Genomic DNA, 22,325 nt, shown 5'->3' on the forward strand with positions numbered 1-22,325 from the left:
TTTGACAAAATTTTCTATAGAAATAAAATTTTGACAAAATTTGAAGCCATGTTATTTTTATATAATGAAAACAAAATTTTCTATAATAATAAAATTTTGACAAAATTTTCTATGGAAATTAAATTTTGACAAAATTTTCTATCGAAATAAAATTTTGACAAAATGTTCTATGGAAATAAAATTTTGACAAAATTTTTTATAGAAATAAAATTTTAACAAGATTTTGTATAGAAATAAAATTTTAACAAAATTTTCTATACAAATAAAATTTTGACAAAATTTTCTATAGAAATTAAATTTTGACAAAATTTTCTATAGAAATAAAGTTTTGAGAAAATTTTCTATAAGAATAAAATTTTGAGAAAATTTTCTATAGAAATAAAATTTTGACAAAATTTTCTATAGAAATAAAATTTTGAGAAAATTTTTTATAGGAATAAAATTTTGAGAAAATTTTCTATAGAAATAAAATTTTGAGAAAATTTTCTATAAGAATAAAATTTTGAGAATATTTTCTATAGAAATAAAATTTTGACAAAATTTTCTATAGAAATGAAATTTTGACAAAATTTTCTATAGAAATAAAATTTTGACAAAATTTTCTATAGAAATGAAATTTTGACAAAATTTTCTATAGAAATAAAATTTTGAGAAAATTTTTTATAGGAATAAAATTTTGAGAAAATTTTCTATAGGAATAAAATTTTGAGAAAATTTTCTATGGAAATAAAATTTTGACAAAATTTTCTATAGAAATAAAATTTTGACAAAATTGTCTATAGAAATGAAATTTTGACAAAATTTTCTATAGAAATAAAATTTTGAGAAAATTTTCTATAGAAATAAAATTTTGATAAAAATTTCTATATAAATAAAATTTTGAAAAAAATTTCTATACGAATAAAATTTTAACAAAATTTTCTATAGAAATAAAATTTTGAGAAAATTTTCTATAGGAATAAAATTTTGACAAAATTTTCTATAGGAATAAAAATTTCTATAGAAATAAAATTTTGACAAAAATTTCTATAGAAATAAAATTTTGAACAAATTTTTTATAGAAATAAAATGTTGACAAAATGTGTGGCGGTGTCCATTTTATTTTTATATAATGAACTCGCAGAAATATTTTCTCCTATATTGTTGATTCCAAAAGCGTTGCAGGGAGAACCGTTGCATAGTGTTATTTTGTCATGACTTCCATATTATAAATGTTCGAGTGCGTATGAAAATCACAAATTTAGATTATGAAAAATTGCATCATATTTAGATATTTTCCTTCATTCATTCCTATAGTAATGCATGTGTAATGCTGAAATGTGAATTACAGATGCATCCAATATGAGTGAAAACCATGTGTATGGAGGGACGAGAATATTTTTTTATAATCCAACATTCTGTGGTTAACAATATGTAAGTCCCCTTTGTCTCGCATGGAATACCCAGGGGTATCTATGTGTATGTAGTTCCCTATCCACTATTATGCTATGGAACTGTGTAATATAAGGAATTTTATGATATTTATAAATAGCGCAAAAATATTCTCAACATTTTTGGTGTTGAGTTTTGTGTGCAGTTGTTATTGCTTTGAATTTACTAGACCTCGCCTTTGTTTTCTCTAACACGTGGAGAGATTAACCACATAGTCCCTACAATATATACCAGCATAATCTTCTAAATGCATCGTCAATCGTGAATATGAGCACGTAATTGTAAAAACTGAGATTTTTTATAAAAGTAGTAAATATTCTAAATTTAATACTCCTTTTGGGTTATTTCAATACTCTTATACCCTCGGTACAGCGAGGAAATAAAATATATATTCAAAAACTAATACAAAAATAATTATTATACACAGAAAAAATTTCCGTAGTAAAACTAACGCTAAATTTAACTTATTTTTATTGGAAAAAAATTATTTGCTTGTAGTTAAATTTTATTACTTTTATCGAAATTTTCCACAGCTTAATGAAATCTTACTTTTTTAAGTATGTCTCAAAAATTTTATGAACTAAACGTTAGTATAAAGTTCAATGACCATACACATAAGCAAAAGAAGATTTTCGTGCGATTCCCAAAAATAGTAAGAATGAACTACTTTATGGTTAAAATGGTCATGATTTGGCGCCAATGATTTTCTTCTTTACTTTTAGTTAATTTTTTCTTCTATGAGATGATGTAATTTCGTGAACTGCAGTTAAAAAGTACAACAGGACATTAAAGTTTCCTGGTTTTAACAACGCTTTGTGGAAATCTCAAAATGTGGAGTAAAATTTATTTCAATTTTCGTGCGAGGTAGTTCATTCTTCCTATAAAACAGATCACTTTTTTTCGGTGTATATTATATATTATCATTACTTTGTATTTGTGTTTACACCAACCAAATGTAATTCTTCAAATAAAAAATATCCTTTGAGAAAGTTCGCAATAAACCAACGAAACGTCAGGATGAAGTAATAATTGCATTTTAATTGTTAAAAAGTATACCAAAGAAACCGAATATAAAAAAATATAATTAGTACATTCACAACTTTACAGTAAATGTATTCAGTTGCAAATAAGTTGATTTCCCTTAAGACGAATATCGGAACAGTTTCAATATTATTGGATATATTATTGCATAAAATTAAAACTCAAAAAAAAAAAAAAATAAAATTTCTTTTTATTCCCATGACCTCGAGTCACACTAAACAAAACTAGTTCTGTTCAGACAAGCAAACTTAAAGACTTTATTTTGGTTTATAAAACATGGTGCGAGGCAGAAATTTTATGCTACGGAAAATTTGCATTCGTATCGTAAAAATTCGAAATCTTTGTACTCATGATAGCATATTTTTCTGTGTGTTATGGTGTTTATGTGCAAATTTTTTCGCTCGTCACAAAGATTGCGGAAGAGCTAATCTGGGGGTCACTTATTAGCCTCCACACGGATGAAAAAGACTGTTTTTCATATGTTTGGCTATAAACATTATATGTTTGGAACACAAATTTTTAAACACAATATTTTTGAGTGCATGCATATAATGTTCATAAACTAGCATAACATGTTTGGGACATATATGTTAATATGTTAGAACATATTATGTTTGGGACATAAAATGTTTGTAAATATAATATGCTTGGATGCAAACATATATTAAGTTAGAAATAGCCTATAAACATATATGTGTTTAGTAGCGCTATTAACACACACAAAAAAATTTTTTTCTGATTCAATCACCAAATTAATTGATCCAATTAATTTTTTAATTGAAATGTCTTCAATCACGAAAATGATAGTATCAATCACAGTTTTAATTGGGCATAGAAAAAATTCTTGATTAAAAAATTAATTGATTTTTTAGCAAATTTCAATTAATTTTTTAATTGATTCAATTAAAAATTTAATTGATGTTGATTGCAAAATTCAATTAATTTATTTTAAAAAAGGTAACTATTTTTAATTACTTTCTGAATTGGCTTAGAGTTTTTATTTGGATTAACAAATGTTTGTTTGAAATACATTTTTAATTAAAAAAAAAATCAGCACTTTTTAACTGAATTAGTCTTCCGAATTTGATTAAAAAGTTAATTGTATCAATTAATTTTTTAATTAAAATTTTTAAAATTTTCAATCATTGACTTAATTAACTTAATGTTTCTATCATGATTAAAAAGTTAATTGTATCAATTAATTTATTAATTAAAAAAATTTTCAACTTCAATTAACTTTTTAATTGGAAATATTTTGGTGATATTTTTTTCTGTGCAGGGAGCGATATTGAACTAAGTTGGTGGTTGTTGCTTGTTATTACAAAATTAACATTTTATTTTTCCTTGGGCAATTGATCAGCTACTTCTTTGATCCTTACAAACTGTGTGGTCCGCTGTTCGAATCCCCGTCCGGCAAAAGGTAAATTTAAAATAAAAAAAAATCATAAAATTGAATAATTTCTTCTACAATGTTTGTATTACAGAAAAAGGTGCTAAGAACTAAAAAATCTCGTGGAAGTGAGAAAGATGTGGGGGAATATACAATTAGGCAGAAACAAAATTTTGAGCATTCAGGTCGAAAACCTATGTTGTTAGCACCTATATTACCTGTTTATTTTCATAATTCATTATGAATGTAAATATATAAATAAATAAATAAAATTTTGAGCACAATATTATTTGGGAGAATTTTTTTTAAGCATATAATATTTTTGGGTGCAAAATGCTTCCAAACATATCATATGTTCACATAATAACATATTGTTTTTTGGAAGACAACATTATTGAATTTGGATGCAAAAATACAAAATGTTTGGAACTTAGACTACCCAAACATATATTGTTTAGACCAATATGCTTTCAAACATATTATATCAAACATATAAATGTTTGGGCAATACCCAAAAATGTATATGCTTGAAGCAAAATTTGTTTGGGAGTATATGTTACAGAAGCGATTTTTTGTGAGGGTGCAGTAAAAAAAATTGTGACAAAAAGTTATTCTTTCCATAGAGTTGCACATTATATTCATAAATTAATCAGAGGAGTGAGTGCTTTATGACTAAACAATTTGCTCAGTTATGAGTTCCCATCAGGGATGGAAAATACAATTTCTAAGAAAGTACAAAAAAGGTATTTTTTTGAGCGAAAAAGTACTTTTTACTAAATGTCGATTTTTACATACAACGGTCATGTTTCCATTTTTTTCCTCTCACCGGGAGATAATTAATTTAAACGGGGAATTATGTTGTATAACTTTCCTGATATTATATTTTCTAGTGAAAACTCAACTTATTTGAACATTTGGCTTCAAGGAATTTCCATGGGAATATTATTGTCAAGAGCTCCTTAAGACTGCTTTTCAATGTTTACGCTATTCACAAATTTTGATGTAAAAAAGAAAATCAAATTTTGTTTATAAACTCCTTAATTTTTAGTTCTAAATCCGCTTACAAAGATAACCGATTGATAACTTCGTAATATAGAATAACATGCATTTTGGGGCAAAATATTCTTGAAATTCAAGAAAATCGTATTTTTGAATCTGGCTTTTACAAAATCTTTCTTCCCGCATAAACTATTTTGCCAAATTTGTAAGGATTCAGGTTCCGTATATACCTTTAGCAAATATATTCGTTAGAGACTTTCTCAAAATATTAAAATATTTTGTCAAAATTATTGTAATATGAAAACTGTTGTCGATTCAAAACTGTGTATACAAAAGGTGCAAAAGGTACTGACTAGGTTTAAAAAGTATTGAAAAAAGTACTATAGTACTGCATTTTCCATCCTTGATCCCTATCCGATTTAAATTTTATTGCTGGGAAAAGTTGGAATAACCTCATTTTTTCGATTGATTTATTAAACTCACACCCAAAGAAAAATACTTTCCACCGGAGCGAAATTATAGAGAAACGAAATTCCCTTTTAATGTAAATTAGTTTCTGTAATCACAAATAAACCTGAATCAGTGACAAACGATGCAGCAATTGATACTATTCTTGACTTATCTTGATGTATGCGGATGATGTAAAATTGTTTTTGTCGATTGGAGCGACGGTTGATTCAAGTCGATTAGAGAGCGATTTACCAGACGTTAGTCTTGGGCAAAATCGTTCCCCGTAGTGATCCGGACTCATCGTTCCTTTTGTACAAGGAAACTAGTTCCTTCAAGTCGTTCCTTTTCGGTCCGGCTTTTTATATTTGTCATCTACTAAAGACAGACATGAAATTATTTGTTTACTTTGTGAAACGAAGTCCGTGGTCAATTAAAAGATATGGAAAATTGAGTGATAAAAATTGCGAATTTTTGGAAATATTTGAGGTCAAATGTTTCGAACAAAGGTTAGAATGCATAATTTTTTTTTTTTTTGGCAAAATATCATTTTTTTAATTTATATGCAAAACACTGAATTAAGAAGTGAAGCAAATGCAGTGCAACGGCTGTGGAAATGGTGGATTCATCGCGTCTGTGCCAATTTTTCATCACTTCCGGATCCAAAAAGCACATTTTCACTACTTTTTTGGCGACGTTTTTTTGCTGGGATTCTATGGTCATCAGTGATCTCCCTAATCTTAATCTATCTTGAAGCATTGTACTTCTCAATTCATTTTTAATTTTTTTTTAGTTTGGAGAAGAAACTCTACCCACTGCAGTTAGTAACCATCATGCTTAAAAATATTCTAATTGCAATTTCTACTTTTGGAAATGTGTCGTCAATGTTGTTTTCTTTCAAGAGTTGATATATTTTTAACATAGAATTAGTTTCCTCATTTTCACTGTCCACAATTTTCAAGTATTCTGTTAAATGCAAACATTCCATTTCTAACTCTTTCTCATTAACATCTTCATAATAAAATTCAGCAATCTGGCAGGAGCTAGGGGGCCCTGGGCACGTGCCCAGAGTGCCTTGTGGGAAAGACGGGCCTGTCCTTACTTATCGACACGTCTCTACACTTCACTTGTCCGTCCAATCCTGAAATATGCGTCTGTCGTTTGGTGTCTCGAAAATTTCAGTAGTTTCAATTCACTTTATTCCTGCTCTAAATGTACCATTATTCCAGCCTTCCAAGTTGGTCCTGTGAACCTATCTCGTCTATCAGCACATTGTTAGTGCCACTAGCGTTCTCTTAATTGCTTCTATTTACTGTTTCCCGCTTTCGTTTGGAAATGTGTCGTCAATGTTGTTTTCTTTCAAGAGTTGATATATTTTTAACATAGAATTAGTTCCTCATTTTCACTGTCCACAATTTTCAAGTGTATTCTGTTAAATGCAAACATTCCATTTCTAACTCTTTCTCATTAACATCTTCATAATAAAATTCAGCAATCCGGCAGGAGCTAGGGGGCCCTGGGCACGTGCCCAGAGTGCCTTGTGGGAAAGACGGACCTGTCCTTACTTATCGACACGTCTCTACACTTCACTTGTCCGTCCAATCCTGAAATATGCGTCTGTCGTTTGGTCTCCCAGTTATCAGCGCCATGTTGGTAGTGTAGAATCCGTCCAGAAGTCTACCTAAGTCTTCTTTTCCTCGTACCTTGGAAACATTTGCTGTCTCGAAAATTTCTGTAGTTTCAATTCACTTTATTCCTGCTCTAAATGTACCATTATTCCAGCCTTCCAAGTTGGTCCTGTGAACCTATCTCGTCTATCAGCACATTGTTCGTGCCACTAGCGTTCTCTTAATTGCTTCTATTTACTGTTTCCCGATTTCGTCTCATTATGCCAATGTACTCCAGTTTTTTTTTCTCAACTTCCTTTTTAAAACCCTGAAGAAAATGTTTTGTTTTTTGATCGTTTAAACAAGTTGTTTATGTCTTTAATTATTTTTGTCTGGTCCGTAATCATTCTAATTCTAACGTAACTATATGAATAAATAAATATATATGTAAATTTGTTAGCCTAAAAAACTCAAAAATTTCGATGCTCAGAAAAAAAACTCTTCTTCCACTAAATGCACTCGAGCTGAAAAGTTTGCATATAACATGTATTTGCTTACATATATTTATTGTTTAAATAAATTGATGTCTAACATTGATATTCGCATAAGGGGTTTTTATATATACAAATACAAATCTAATTGAATAATAAAAATTAAAAATTCATAACAGGCACAAAATTGTATAGGATGTCCTCTGCTGTATTTGTTATTGGTTGTACAATCTTTAGCGTTCAATATCATTCTTAATGCTAGCTACAAGTTAACAAAGTGATTGTGCTTCTTATATGAAAATTTTCACGACTCACGCGAGTCGTCTCAGTAACTTCTTCCTCTGCCATGTGTTCACTCCAAAAGGTTTTCCTAAGTTTTTTTTTGACAACATATCCCAGTCATTAGATTGCTTTCACAATTTGCTCTCAAAAATTTTCTCCTTGTTATACCCTGCGCCACACTGTGGAACAGGATATTATAAGTTAGTGCATATGTTTGTAACACCCAGAAGGAGACGAGATAGACACATGGTGTCTTTGGCAATAATGCTCAGGGTGGGTCCCTGAGTCGATATAACCATGTCCGTCCGTCTGTCTGTGAACACATTATTGTGATCAAAGTCTAGGTCGCAGTTTAAGTCCAATCGACTTCAAATTTGGCACGTGTTCCTGTTTTGGGGCAGAATAGAACCCTATTAATCTTGGAAGAAATAGGTTCAGATTTAGATATAGCTCCCATATATATCTTTCGCCCGATATGGACTAATATGGTCCTAGAAGCCAGAGGATTGGCCCAATTTGATTGAAATTTTGCACTAGGAGTACAACTAGTAGTGTAGTCAAGTGTGCCAAATTTGATTGAAATCGGTTCAGATTTAGATATAGCTCCCATATATAGCTCTCGCCCGATTTACACTCATATGACCACAGAGGTCAATTTTTTACTGCGATTTAGTTGAAATTTTGCACAGAGAGTATAATAAGCATTGTTGCTATGCGTGCCAAATTTGGTTGAAATCGGTTCAGATTTAGGTATAGCTCCCATATATATGTTTTTCTGATTTCGACAAAAATGGTCAAAATACGAACATTTCCCTTTTAAAATCGCCTCTGCTTAGTCGAAAAGTTGTAAAAATGACTCTAATTTTCCTAAACTTCTAATACATATATATCGAGCGAAAAATCATAAATAAAAGTTTGTGAAGTTTCCTTAAAATTGCTTCATATTTAAATCTTTCCCATATTTATACCCTGCGCCACACTGTGGAACAGGGTATTATAAGTTAGTGCATATGTTTGTAACACCCAGAAGGAGACGAGATAGACACATGGTGTCTTTGGCAATAATGCTCAGGGTGGTTCCCTGAGTCGATATAACCATGTCCGTCCGTCTGTCTGTGAACACATTTTTGTGATCAAAGTCTAGGTCGCAATTTAAGTCCAATCGCCTTCAAATTTGGCACATGTTCCTAATTTGGGTCAAAATAGAACCCTATTGATTGGTTCAGATTTAGATATAGCTCCCATATATATCTTTCGCCCGATATGCACTAATATGGACCCAGCAGCCAGAGTTTTATACCGATTTGCTTGAAATTTTGTACAAACATAACACTTAGTCGTATAGTCAAGTGTGCAAAATTTGATTGAAATCGGTTCAGATTTAGATATAGCTCCCATATATATCTTTCGTCCGATATGGACTTATATCGGCCCAGAAGCCAGATTTTTGGCCGAATTTGGTTGAAATTGCACAGGGAGTAAATTTAGCATTGTAGCTATGCGTGCCAAATTTGGTTGAAATCGATTCAGATTTAGATATAGCTCCCATATATATCTTTCGCCCGATATGGACTAATATGGTCCTAAAAGCCAGAGTTTTGGCCCCATTCGGTTGAAAATTTGCACAGGGAGTAGATTTAGCATTGTAGCTATGCGTGCCAAATTTGATTGAAATCGGTTCAGATTTAGATATAGCTTCCATATATATTTTTCGCCCGATATGGACTTATATGGCCCCAGAACCCAGAGTTTTGGCCCAAATTTAATTGAAATCGGTTCAGATTTGGATATAGCTCCCATATATATGTTTTTCTGATTTCGACAAAAATGGTCAAAATACCAACATTTTCCTTGTTAAATCGCCACTGCTTAGTCGAAAAGTTGTAAAAATGACTCAAATTTTCCTAAACTTCTAATACATATATATCGAGCGATAAATCATAAATAAACTTTTGTGAAGTTTCCTTAAAATTGCTTCAGATTTAAATGTTTCCCATATTTATACCCTTCACCACTACTGTGGTACAGGGTATAATAAGTTTGTGCATTTGTATGTAACGCCAAGAAGGAGTAATTATAGACCAACCTTTTAGTATACGGATCGGCTTAGAATTAAATTCTGAGTCGATTTAGCGATGTCCGTCTGTCTGTCTGTCTGTCCGTCTGTCTGTCTGTCTGTCTGTCTGTTGATGTATTTTTGTGTGCAAAGTACAGCTCGCAGTTTTAGTCCGATTGTCCTAAAATTTGGTATAGGGTCCTGTTTCGGCTCAACGACGATCCCTATTGATTTTGGAAAAAATCGGTTCAGATTTACATATAGCTGCCATATATATTTTTCACCGATCTGGTCATAATTGGCGTGTATATCAACCGATCTTCCTCAAATTCCGTACATCCGAATATTTTATGAGTCTCGAAAAACTTGCAAAATATCAGCAAAATCGGTTCAGATTTAGATATAGCTCCCATATATAGCTTTCGTCCGATTTACACTCATTTTCCCACAGAGGCCAATTTTTTGCTCCGATTTAGTTGAAATTTTGCATAGGGAGTAGAATTAGCGTTGTAACTATGCGTGCCAAATTTGTTTGAAATCGGTTCAGATTTGGATATATCTCCCATATAAAGCTTTCGCCCGATTTACACTCATATGACAACAGAGGCCAATTTTTAACTCCGATTTAGTTGAAATTTTGCACAGGGAGTAGAATTAGCATTGTAGCTATACGTGCCAAATTTGGTTGAAATCGGTTCAGATTTAGATATAGCTCCCATATATATATGTTTTTCTGATTTCGACAAAAATGGTCAAAATACCAACATTTTCCTTGTAAAATTGCCACTGCTTAGTCGAAAAGTTGTAAAAATGACTCTAATTTTCCTAAACTTCTAATACATATATATCGAGCGATAAATCATAAATAAACTTTTTCGGAGTTTCCTTAAAATTGCTTCAGATTTAAACGTTTCCCATATATTTTTACCAACATTGTGTTCCACCCTAGTGCATTAGCCGACTTAAATTTTGACTCTATAGATTTTGTAGAAGTCTATCAAATTCTTCCAGATCGAGTGATATTTAAATGTATGTATTTGGGACAATATATAGCCCCCAACACATTTGACGGATGTGATATGGTATCGAAAATTTAGATCTACAAAGTGGTGCAGGGTATAATATAGTCGGCCCCGCCCGTCTTTAGACTTTCTCTACATGTTTTTTACTATCATTGTGTTTCACCCTAGTGCATTAGCTGACTTAAATTTTGAGTCTATAGATTTTGTAAAAGTCTATCAAATTCTGTCCAAATCGAGTGATATTTAAATGTATGTATTTGGGAAAAACCTTTATATATAGCCCCCAACACATTTGACGGATGTGATATGGTATCGAAAATTTAGATCTACAAAGTGGTGCAGGGTATAACATAGTCGGCCCCGCCCGACTTTAGACTTTCCCTACATGTTTTTTACTATCATTGTGTTTCACCCTAGTGCATTAGCTGACTTAAATTTTGAGTCTATAGAATTTGTAGAAATCTATCAAATTCTGTCCAGATCGAGTGATATCTAAATGTATGTATTTGGGACAAACCTCTATATATTCAGCACCCAACACATTTGACGGATGTGATATGGTATCGAAAATTTAGATCTGCAGGGTATAATATAGTCGGCCCCGCCCGACTTTAGACTTTCCTTACTTGTTTTTATTCTTTTCTTCTGATATATTTGACCTCGTGCTTGTTTTTTGACTGATCGCGTTTATAGGTGACATTTTTAAGAACACATTTACTTACCACTAGTTTTTATATTAAAATTTTTATATAAAATGAAATTCGAGCAGATTCGTAAAATAGTAAAAACTATATATTTCTACTTAAACATAATAAAGTTCAAACGATTGAACAGTTTTAAGTCTTGCAAGATAGAAAGCTTTTACTCATGTTTGCAAACAATCATCCTAAACTTACTATCGTAAATGGTGGCAGGGGTGTTTGAATGACGATATATTAATAATTGTATTCTAAACGCCGATGAACATGAAATAAAAGAATATAATTTTAAAAGAAAGATAGGTCTGATTAGCCAATTAAATAATATATTTTTCGATGATAAGTTAATATTAAGAAAATTTGTTCATATTAGGAATACATACTTTTCCAATCTTTTACCAAACTATCCCATTCTAAACCACTATGGAAAATATATAAAGTTTTTGTAAATATTTCTCAAAATGCGACTGCTGTTTACCCTAGAATGATTGCTTTCCTCCCATTTTTGTTAACTTTTCCATTTGTTGACATTCTCTGAAACTCTTTTGTCTAATCTACTTTGCTAATGCATGCCTTGCAATTGTCTGGGCGTGAACATTTAAATTAGGTCTTTTTATTGATTTCATCGAAGTATTTTCTCATTATAAATAAATTACCCCAGACAAATACATTTCCATATATACAATAATTTATAGAATGCATTTACTTTGGACATTTTTCCATTCATCCATTACTCGCATGTTACTGGAATTTGAGTACTCTTGACCCACTAACAATGAAATGTTTATTTTGAACCTTATTCATCCATATGCAGGCATTTGCATGACAATTTGGAATCAAAATACTTTGAATTTTTATATAGAGTACAATAAAATGCGATTGATGGAAACCATGATGGGATTTATTACTTATTATAATTTAATTTATATATGATGCGCTTAAAGACCATAGGTATAAAAACATATACGAGAAATGTACGTTTTGTACATATAATGAGTAAACTTACTATCGTTTTTTTTTTTTTTGAGTTGTAGACTTTGTAAAAATTTGGAAATATCAAGTTTTTGACCCATTGAGTTTAAAAATGCATTTCTGTAGAAAATATTGTCAAAATTTATCTTCTATAGAAAAGTTTGTCAACATTTTATTTCCATAGAAAAAATTTTCAAAATTTTACTTCTATAGAAATTTTTGTCAAAATTTTACTACTATAGAAAATGTTGGCACTATTTTACTTCTATACTTCAAAATTTTACTTCTATAGAAAAGAAGTAAAATTTTATTTCCATAGAAAACTTTGTCACAATTTGACTTCCATCGAAAATATTGTCACAATTTGATTTCCATCGAAAATTTTATTTTGTATAGAAAATTTGGTCAAAATATTACTTCCATAGAAAATTTTGTCAAAATTTTATTTCCATAGAAAATTTTGTCACAACTTTATTTCTATAGAAAATTTTGTCTACATTTTATTTCTATAGATAATTTTGTCAAAATTTTGCTTCTATAGAAAATTTTCTCAAAAATTTACTTCTATAAAAAAAGTTTTCAAAAGTTTACTTCTATAGAAAAGTTTGTCAAAATCTTATTTCCACAGAAAATGTTGTCAAAATTTTATTTCCATAGAAAATTTTTACAAAATTTTATTTCCATAGAAAATTTTGTCAAAATGTTATTTCCTAGAAAATTTTGTCAAAATTTTGCTTCTATTGCTCTAATTTGTACTCCTCTATTATTACCAAAAATCTGGAAGATGGTCTGAATAAATTATACCAGTACTTTAACAAATGGAACATCTCTGTAAATCCTGACCAAACGCAAGCAATATACTTCTCGCGAAAACGGAAATCATGTTTTCTGCCACAAGCCCCATTAAGGTTTTTAAACCACAATATAGCATGGGAAGTAAACGTTAAATATCTAGGAGTCGTTCTCGATAAAAAACTTAATTTTTGTGACCACATCCCTGCTGTAGTTCATAAAATAAACAAGACTATAAGGACAAACAAGACAATAAGAAACTGTTAATTAAATCAATATTCTTGCCGATAATTTACTATTGTGCTCCTCTCTGGGCATCTTCGGCCAGATGCCACATCCAAAAACTTCAAGTAGTCCAGAACAAACTGCTAAAAATGATTTTTAACCTACCATGGCATTTCTCTACACAAAGATTACATTCCCTTTCAGGGTTTCCACTTGTATCAGATAAACTTGAGGAAATCTACTCAAATTTTAATGTAAGATGTAAAGCATCTATATATAAACATATTAATGAAATTGCCTCAACTTAAATTAGCCCTAAGCCTCCTAATCTAGTCAAACATTTATAAAGGTTTTGTTATACTTTTTCCTTTAACTATTTATTAATGTGATTAAACACACCTCGTAAATGTTGAAATACTACATAGCATAATTAAGAAGAAAAGGAAATTATTTTTCTTAAACTCTTTAGAAATTAGTATAAATGTAAAAAAAAGCAGAAACGGAATGTTATGAAATAAATGAAATGAAAAAAAAGAAAACATTTTGCTTTTATAGAAATGTTTGTCAAAAAGTTACTTCTATAGAAAAGTTAGTCAACATTTTATTTCCATAGAAAATTTAATTTCTATAGAAAATTTTGTCAAAATTTTATTTCCATAGAAAAATTTGATTTCATTAGAAAATTTTGTTAAAATTTTACTTCTATAGAAAATTTTGTCAACATTTTGCTTCTATAGAAATTTTGTCAAAATTTTACTTCTATAGAAAATTTTGTCAAAATTTTCTTTCCATAGAAAATTTTGTCAAAATTTTATTTCCATAGAAAATTTTGTCAAAATTTTATTTCCATCGAAAATTTTGTCAAAATTTTATGTCCATAGAAAATTTTAATCCATAGAAAAATTTGCCAAATTTGATTTAATTAGAAGATTTTGTCTACATTTTACTTCTATAGAAAATTTTGTCAAAATATTACTTCTATAGAAAAGAAATGTTGTCAAAAGTTTATTTCTATAGAAAAATTTTGTCAAATTTTATTTCTGTAGATAATCTTGTCAAAATTTTATTCCTGTAAATAATTTTGTCAAAAGTTTATTTCCATAGAAAACTTTGTATCAATTTTATTTCCGTAGAAAATTTTGTCACAATTTTTTTCCATTCGTTTTGTTTGTTATTGTTGGCTTCTCTTCAATCGTTATTGTTGTTTTTGATCTCAGCTTAAAGCCATGCATTGACTAAACAACAAGTGTAGCTTAACCAAGAAATTTTGTCATAAATGTCCATAGAAAACTTTGTTACAATTTTATTTCCATAGAAAAGCTTGTCACAATTTTATTTTCATAGAAAATTTTGTCAAAATTTTGCTTCTATAGAAATTTTGTCAAAATTTTACTTCTATAGAAAATTTTGTCAAAATTTTGCTTCTATAGAAATTTTGTCAAAATTTTACTTCTATAGAAAATTTTGTCAAAATTTTATTTCCATAGAAAATTTTGTCAAAATTTTATGTCCATAGAAAATTTTATTTCCATAGAAAAATTTGCCAAATTTGATTTAATTAGAAGATTTTGTCAAAATTTTACTTCTATAGAAAATTTTGTCAAAATATTACTTCTATAGAAAAGTTTGTCAAAATATTATTTCCATAGAAATTTTGTCAAAAGTTTATTTCTATAGAAAAATTTTGTCAAATTTTATTTCTGTAGATAATTTTGTCAAAATTTTATTCCTATAAATAATTTTGTCAAAAGTTTATTTCCTTAGAAAACTTTGTCAAAAGTTTATTTCCATAGAAAACTTTGTATCAATTTTATTTCCATAGAAAATTTTGTCACAATTTTTTTCCTGTAGAAAATTTTGTCAAAAATTTCCATAGAAAACTTTGTTACAATTTTATTTCCATAGAAAGGTTGTCACAATTTTATTTCCATAGAAAATTTTGTCAAAATTGTATTTTTGTAGAACATTTTGGAAAAATTGTATTTCTGTAGAAAATTTTGTCAAAATCTTATATTTATAGAAAATTTTGTCAAATTTTATTTCTATGGAAAATTTTGTCAAAATCTTAGTTTTATAGAAAATGTTGTCAAATTTTATTTCTATAGATAATTTTGTCAAAATTTTATTTCTAATGACAATTTTGTCAAAAACTCAATCACAAAAATTAATAGTTAGGTTATGTTAGGTGAAAGTGGCAGCCCGATTAAGTTTCAGACTCACTTAGACTATTCAGTCCATTGTGATACCACATTGACTAAAAGTACCTACTACATATGGACACTTCTAGTTTAAAAATATTAATAGTATCAATTGATTTTTTAATTGGATCAATTAATTTTTTAATTGACTTTCAATTAATTTTTTAAATTATACTATTCTGTGATTGAAAACATTTTAATTAAAAAACTTAAACGGATCAATTAATTTCGTGATTGAATCGGAAAATGTTTTTTTGTGTGTACCATAAGACTGCATATTTGTCTGGTCTAAATATTATTATTGAAAAGATATACTTTTGTTTTACAGTTTGAAAACCAAGTCCTACCACTCTACACATTCCCTTATACACAATACGATACATTCCTCTCTTGTAATCAATGACTCTCAATCTGTTGTCCACACGCCAGTATAACGAGAGCCATACAACAACAACAACAGCCATTCAAACTAATGCTACATACATCTACAACAGATGCATAATTTTTTGCCAATTTCTTGGTTGTACTTAAAAAAAAAAAACAAAAGTCATTCACGATGTCTACAAAAAATTGTCTTTGGACTCCAATAAATATACGAATTTATTTTTAAATTATTTATAATTTTATTTTTTCGCATTCATTTCAGAAACATTTTCCAGTTGCCATAAAATGTATTACCAAAAAAGGTCTTATAAAGACACAAAATCTTCTCGGTAAAGAGATAAAAATTCTAAAAGAATTAACAGAGCTGCATCATGAGAATGTTGTGGCCCTATTGGATTGTAAAGAATCTCAAGATTGTGTCAATTTAGTCATGGAGGTAAGTAAACAATATACAAAAACATATTTATATAAAAATCGAGTAATTTGAGATCACAAGTTTTTATACACTCCACCATCGAATGGGGGGTATATTAATATTAACTTTGTCATTACATTTGTAACACATCGAAATATTACTCTAAGACCCCATAACTTATATATATTGTGGGTCGTGGTGAAATTCTGAGTCGATCTAAGCATATCCGTCCTTCTGTTGAAATCACGCTATCTTCCGAACGAAACAAGCTATCGACTTGAAACTTGGCACAAGTAGTTGTTATTGATATAGGTCGGAATGCAAATGGGCCATATCGGTCCACTTTTACGTATAGCCACCATGTAAACGGACCCCCAGATTTGGCTTGCGGAGCCTCTAACATAAGCGAGCATATTTCATCCGATTTGGCTGAAATTTGGTACATGGTGTAAGTACATGTATGGTCTCTAATAACCATGCACAAATTGGTCCATATCGGTCCATAATTATATACAGCCCCCATATTAACCGATCCCCAGATTTGATCTCCGGTGCCTTTTGGCAGGAATTGGTCCATATCGGTCCATAAATATATATAGCCTCCATATAAACCGATCTCAATATTTGACCTCCGGAGTCTCTTGGAGAAGCAAAATTCGTCCGATCTGGTTGAAATTTGATACGTGGTGTTAGTATATGGTATTTAACAACCATGCCGAAATTGGTCCATAATCATATATAGCCACCATATAAACCGATACCCAGATTTGACCTCCGGAGCCTGTCTGAAGAGCAAAATTCATACGATTCGGTTGAAATTTGGTACGTGGAGTTAGTATATGGTCTTTAAACATCACGCAGGAATTGGTCCATTTCGGTCCATAAATATATATAGCTCCCATATAAATCGATCCCCAGATTTGACCTCCGGAGCCTCTCTGAAGAGCAAAATTCATCCGATTCGGTTGAAATTTGGTACGTGGTGTTAGTATTATGGTCTCTAACAATCATGCAGGAATTAGTCCATATCGGTCCATAAATATAAATATATAGCTCCCATATAAACCGATCCCCAGATTTGACCTCCGGAGCCTCTTGGAGAAGCAAAATTCATCTGATCCGGTTGAAATTTGGTACGTGGTGTAAGATTATGGTCTCTTGCAATCATGTAAAATTTGGTCCATACCGGTCCATTATTATATATAGCCCTCATATAAATCGATCCTCAGATTTGACCTCTGGAACCTCTTGGAGGAGCAAAATTCATCCTATTCGGTTGAAATTTGGTACGTGGTGTTATTATATGGTCTCTAACAATCATCATTTCATCCGATTCAGTTTAAATTTGGTACATTGTGCTAGTAGATGGCCGCTAACAACCATGCCTAACTAGGTCCATATCGGTCTATAGTTCAATCGATCCCCAATCACACAGAAATTGGTCCATATCGGTTCATAAATGTATTTAGCCCCTATATAAGCGACCCCCATATTTCAATTCTGGCTCCCTAAGTACCGCGCAAAAGTCCATATCGGTTCGTAATTATTTGTAGACTTACCTGTATATACCTTGTTTGTCTAATATATACCACGAATGGACTAGCTTACAATTTAGAAGACGATGTTAACAAGTTTTAAGTTAACTTTACCATCGTTAAGTATTAGCACAACCCAAGTAATTCGATTGTGGATGACAGTCTTTCGTAGAAGTTTCTACGCAATCCATGGTGGAGGGTACATAAGATTCGGCCTGACCAAACTTACGTCCGTATATACTTGTTTATTAGTAAAATTGCCTCTTTCTCCAAGGCCTTTCCAATTGACCTGTTATCTTTGGCCCCAAAACTACAGCAAATATTTATTTGAAAAATTTTCTAGATCTACAATAAATGCCTACCAAAAACAAAACTCCCACTTTCGAGATCAACAAAAATATGCAAAAAAAAAAATAAAATACAATAGGAAATGACGATAAGAAAAAGTTATTTTTATAACCTTGGGAAGAGACATCGCATACAAAATGTGTTAATGTATCATTGACTTTTGTAGGTGAGATTAAATGGAGAACGAAGAAAAAAAATTTAAAAAAATACAAATTAACAACAACAATGCCATATCAACAAAGTAGAATAGGTCAAAGACTTCTAAAAAAATTCAAACAAACAAAATAGGGAAGCAGAGCATTTTTGTCTGTAATTCAATTGAATGCGTATTTTGCTATGAATATAACAAAAAATTCGTCATTTGCATGAAATAACAAAAAAACACAAAAAGGAAAACCTATACGATAATTATTTTGTGTATAAAAGGCGAGTTTTTTCCAACAATTGTTAAATGAGAAAATAAATAAGGCCGAAATTTCAGTTTGCATGGCGAGCTTTCTGTCCTGGTACGAAGAATCGATTACAATGTAGGCTGGCATTGAGATTGTTGTCATTATAGACCCCTGTTGCAGATAATGAAACCGACTCATTTTTGTTGGCGGAGGCTTCATTCTCAGCCTCTGGAATTGTTATGTATTAGGATACCAAAGTCGAAAACTGACTTTTTGACTGACTCATCGTCCTTATGTCGAAATCGATAATCTTCCAAATCGACTTTTTAAATTTTTGAAAATCGAATCAAATCGAATAATCGACGATTGATGTTGACAAATATAGATTAATCGACTTTTTAAAGGGACCAAAAACGACTTTAACGTAAAAGTTGGACAATCGAATCTTAATTGAAAGAGGAGTGTTATTTACAAATTTCATCAAAAACAAGTAAGTAAAATCTAAAGTCGGGCGGGGCCGACTATATTACACCCTTCACCACTATGTAGACCAAAATTTGTGTAACCATCTCAACTCCTTCCAATTTGTTGGGAGTTATTATGAATGTTTATATTCCCATGTATTAATATTTATATCTTAAGGTATATATTCCCATAAATATACAAATATTTATATCTGAAACGATTTGGAGACAATTTTTTGTACTTCTACAAAATCGCTAGAATTAAATCGGCCAACACCCTGGGATGAAACACAATGTTAGTAAAAAAAAGTATGGGAAATATAAAGCTAGAGCAATTTTGATGCAATTGTACAAAAGAGCATTTATGATTTATCGTGCGATACATATGTATTCGAGATATAGGACAATTTGAGTATTATTTACAATTTTTGCTACTCAGAAGTGGCGATTTTACAAGGATATTGGTTAAATATCGCCAAGATATGTGGATTGTGATATATTATTTCGCCAATTCGGGCGATATTTCCACAAGTCGGAGCTTTATTTAAAATTCGACCATTCTGTGGAAAGTTTGGCATTACAGTGTGTAGAATATGACTACGATATGGGGAAATCATCACAGAATTTTGTGTAAAATGTGGGTATTTTGGCCATATTAGATCAAGATGACGCACTTAAATAGCATATTAAATGTATTCTCTGTGGAAACTATCGAGTCAATTGGATTAAACTCCCATTGAAAATGGGTCTAAAATATGAAACATTCTAAGATATTTCCTCTACTCTGGCGTACATATATATGGGAGCTATATCTAAATATGAACCGATTTTGACCAAATTTGACATGCATAGTTAGAATAATAATCCTGCTATCTCAGCAAAAAACGTAAATGGGAAAATAATTTTGCCCTCCGTGGTTATATGGGTGTAAATCGGACGAAAGATATATATGGGAGCTATATCTAAATCTGAACCGATTTCAAACAAATTTAGCACAATTAACAATACTGTTAAACGAACTTCTTGTGCAAAATTTGAAGCAAATCAGGACAAAACTCTGGCTTTTTTGGCCATATAAGTTCAAATCGGACGAAAGATATATATGGGAGCTATATCTAAATCTGAACCGATTTGGCTGGTATTTTGCATATCTTACGAAAGCCCCAAAATATAATACGTTAATAAATACGTCAATTATGACCAGATCGGTGATAAATATATATGACACCTATATCTTAATCTAAACCGATTTTTTTCAAAATCGATAGCGATTGTCTTTGAACCAATAAAAAGCTCTGTGCCGAATTTGAGGACGAGCGGACTTAAACTGCGACCTGTACTTTGCACACAAAATTACATATACAGACAGACGGATAGATAGACAGACGGACATCGCTAAATCGACTCAGCATTTAATTCTAAGGCGATCGGTATACTAAACGATGTGTCTCAGGCTTTTCCTTCTTGGCGTTACATACAAATGCACAAACTTATTATACCCTGTACCACAGTAGTGGTGAAGGGTATAAAAATGTTGGAAGTCGCAAAGATTTCAACTTTCCAATAATGGCAAAATAGAAAGTCGACTTTTACACATGTTGTCGCTCTTACAAAAGGAGGAAAGGTATACTTTTGCAAAAGATGTCTTTTATAAGGTAGAAGTCTGCTTTTTATCCCCATTATACCGTATATTGATGTTTTTGACAAGAAAAATAGATAAATTAAAGGGAGAAAGAGTAAACTACTTGTTTATTCCTCCACCTGGGAATAAGAAATTTCCCTCAGTGATGTGGCATTTTCGGCTAATTCACCACACTAGAAATAAAATGTTGACAAAATTTACTGTGTAAATAAAATTCTGACAAAATTTTCTGTGGAAATAAAATTTTGACAAAATTTTCTATGGAAATAAAATTTTGACAAAATTTTGTATAGAAATAAAATTTTGACAAAATTTTCTATAGAAATAAAATTTTGACAACATTTTCTATAGAAATAAAATTTTGACAAAATTTTCTACAGAAATAAAATTTTGGCAAAAATTTTCTATAGAAATAAAATTTTGACAAAATATTCTATAGATATACAATTTTAACAAAATTTTTTACAGAAATAAAATTTTTACAAAATTTTCTATAGAAATAAAATTTTGACAAAATTTTCTGGTAGATATAAAATTTTGACAAAATTTTCTATAGAAATAAATTTTTGACAAAATTTTCTATAGAAATAAATTTTTACAAAATTTTCTATAAAAATAAAATTTTGACAAAATTTTCTATAGAAATAAAATCTTGACAAAATTTTCTGTGGAAATAAAATTTTGACAAAATTTTCTATAGAAATAAAATTTTGACAAAAGTTTCTATAGAAATAAAATTTTAACAAGGTTCAAGTGTGGTTTACTTTTTGGTTTTGTGAACTGCCTGAATTTATTCTCATAATTGGTTGATAGTTTTGCTGCAAGTAGAGGATGCTGATGAGGAATGTGGTAATTCCGAAACGTGCGTCCATCCAACCATCTTGCAGTCTATAGGGCTTTGCCCAAATAAATTTGACAAACCTTCTTTTCCTCTGTTGATTCAGCTACACTTATAGTTTAGTCAATGCCTGGTTTTAAGCTGAAATAAAAAAAAACAACAGAAATAAAATTTTGACAAAATTTTCTATAGAAATTACATTTTGACAAAATTTTCTACAGAAATAAAATTTTGACGAAATACCCAATGCATGTTTGACAGCTTTGAATGGCAAATAAAACAAATTGTTGGTTTACCTTTCGACATTTAAATTCACTGAACATCCATCTCCATCTGCAATACTCGGAGACCTACTTCAATACGAAGTGTTTGTTCCAAGTCACTTTGTTTTTATTTTTTGAGGATACACTGTGCCTCCATAGTTTTTTTTTCTAAGAATATAGAAAACTGTATTTTATGTAAATCATAATTTTGTAAACTTGATTTATTAATTTTTATTAAATTTCTAGAATTTCAAGTCCTAAAATCAAAAAATTCGTACACATACAGACATACAGGAAAGAAAAATCCCTAAATTGGAGAAAATCCCCTCTAAAAAGTGTTTAACATTTATTTCCTAGGTGTCAAAAATACAATCAATGTGCAAAACCACTTTA

General features: G+C 30.3%; 1 protein-coding gene across 1 annotated transcript in view; it reads left to right on the forward strand.

The window, feature by feature from the left end:
• Positions 1-22,325, forward strand: part of Atg1 (serine/threonine-protein kinase unc-51-like protein Atg1) — a 109,897-nt gene that overhangs the window by 17,882 nt on the left and 69,690 nt on the right. Inside the window, exon 2 of the mRNA XM_075307546.1 lies at positions 16,298-16,471. Within this exon, the coding sequence (XP_075163661.1) occupies positions 16,298-16,471 (174 nt within the window). The remainder of the gene's footprint in view (positions 1-16,297; positions 16,472-22,325) is intronic.

This window comes from Haematobia irritans, chromosome 4 (genome assembly GCF_050003625.1).
Source record: "Haematobia irritans isolate KBUSLIRL chromosome 4, ASM5000362v1, whole genome shotgun sequence".
NCBI lineage: Eukaryota > Metazoa > Arthropoda > Insecta > Diptera > Muscidae > Haematobia > Haematobia irritans.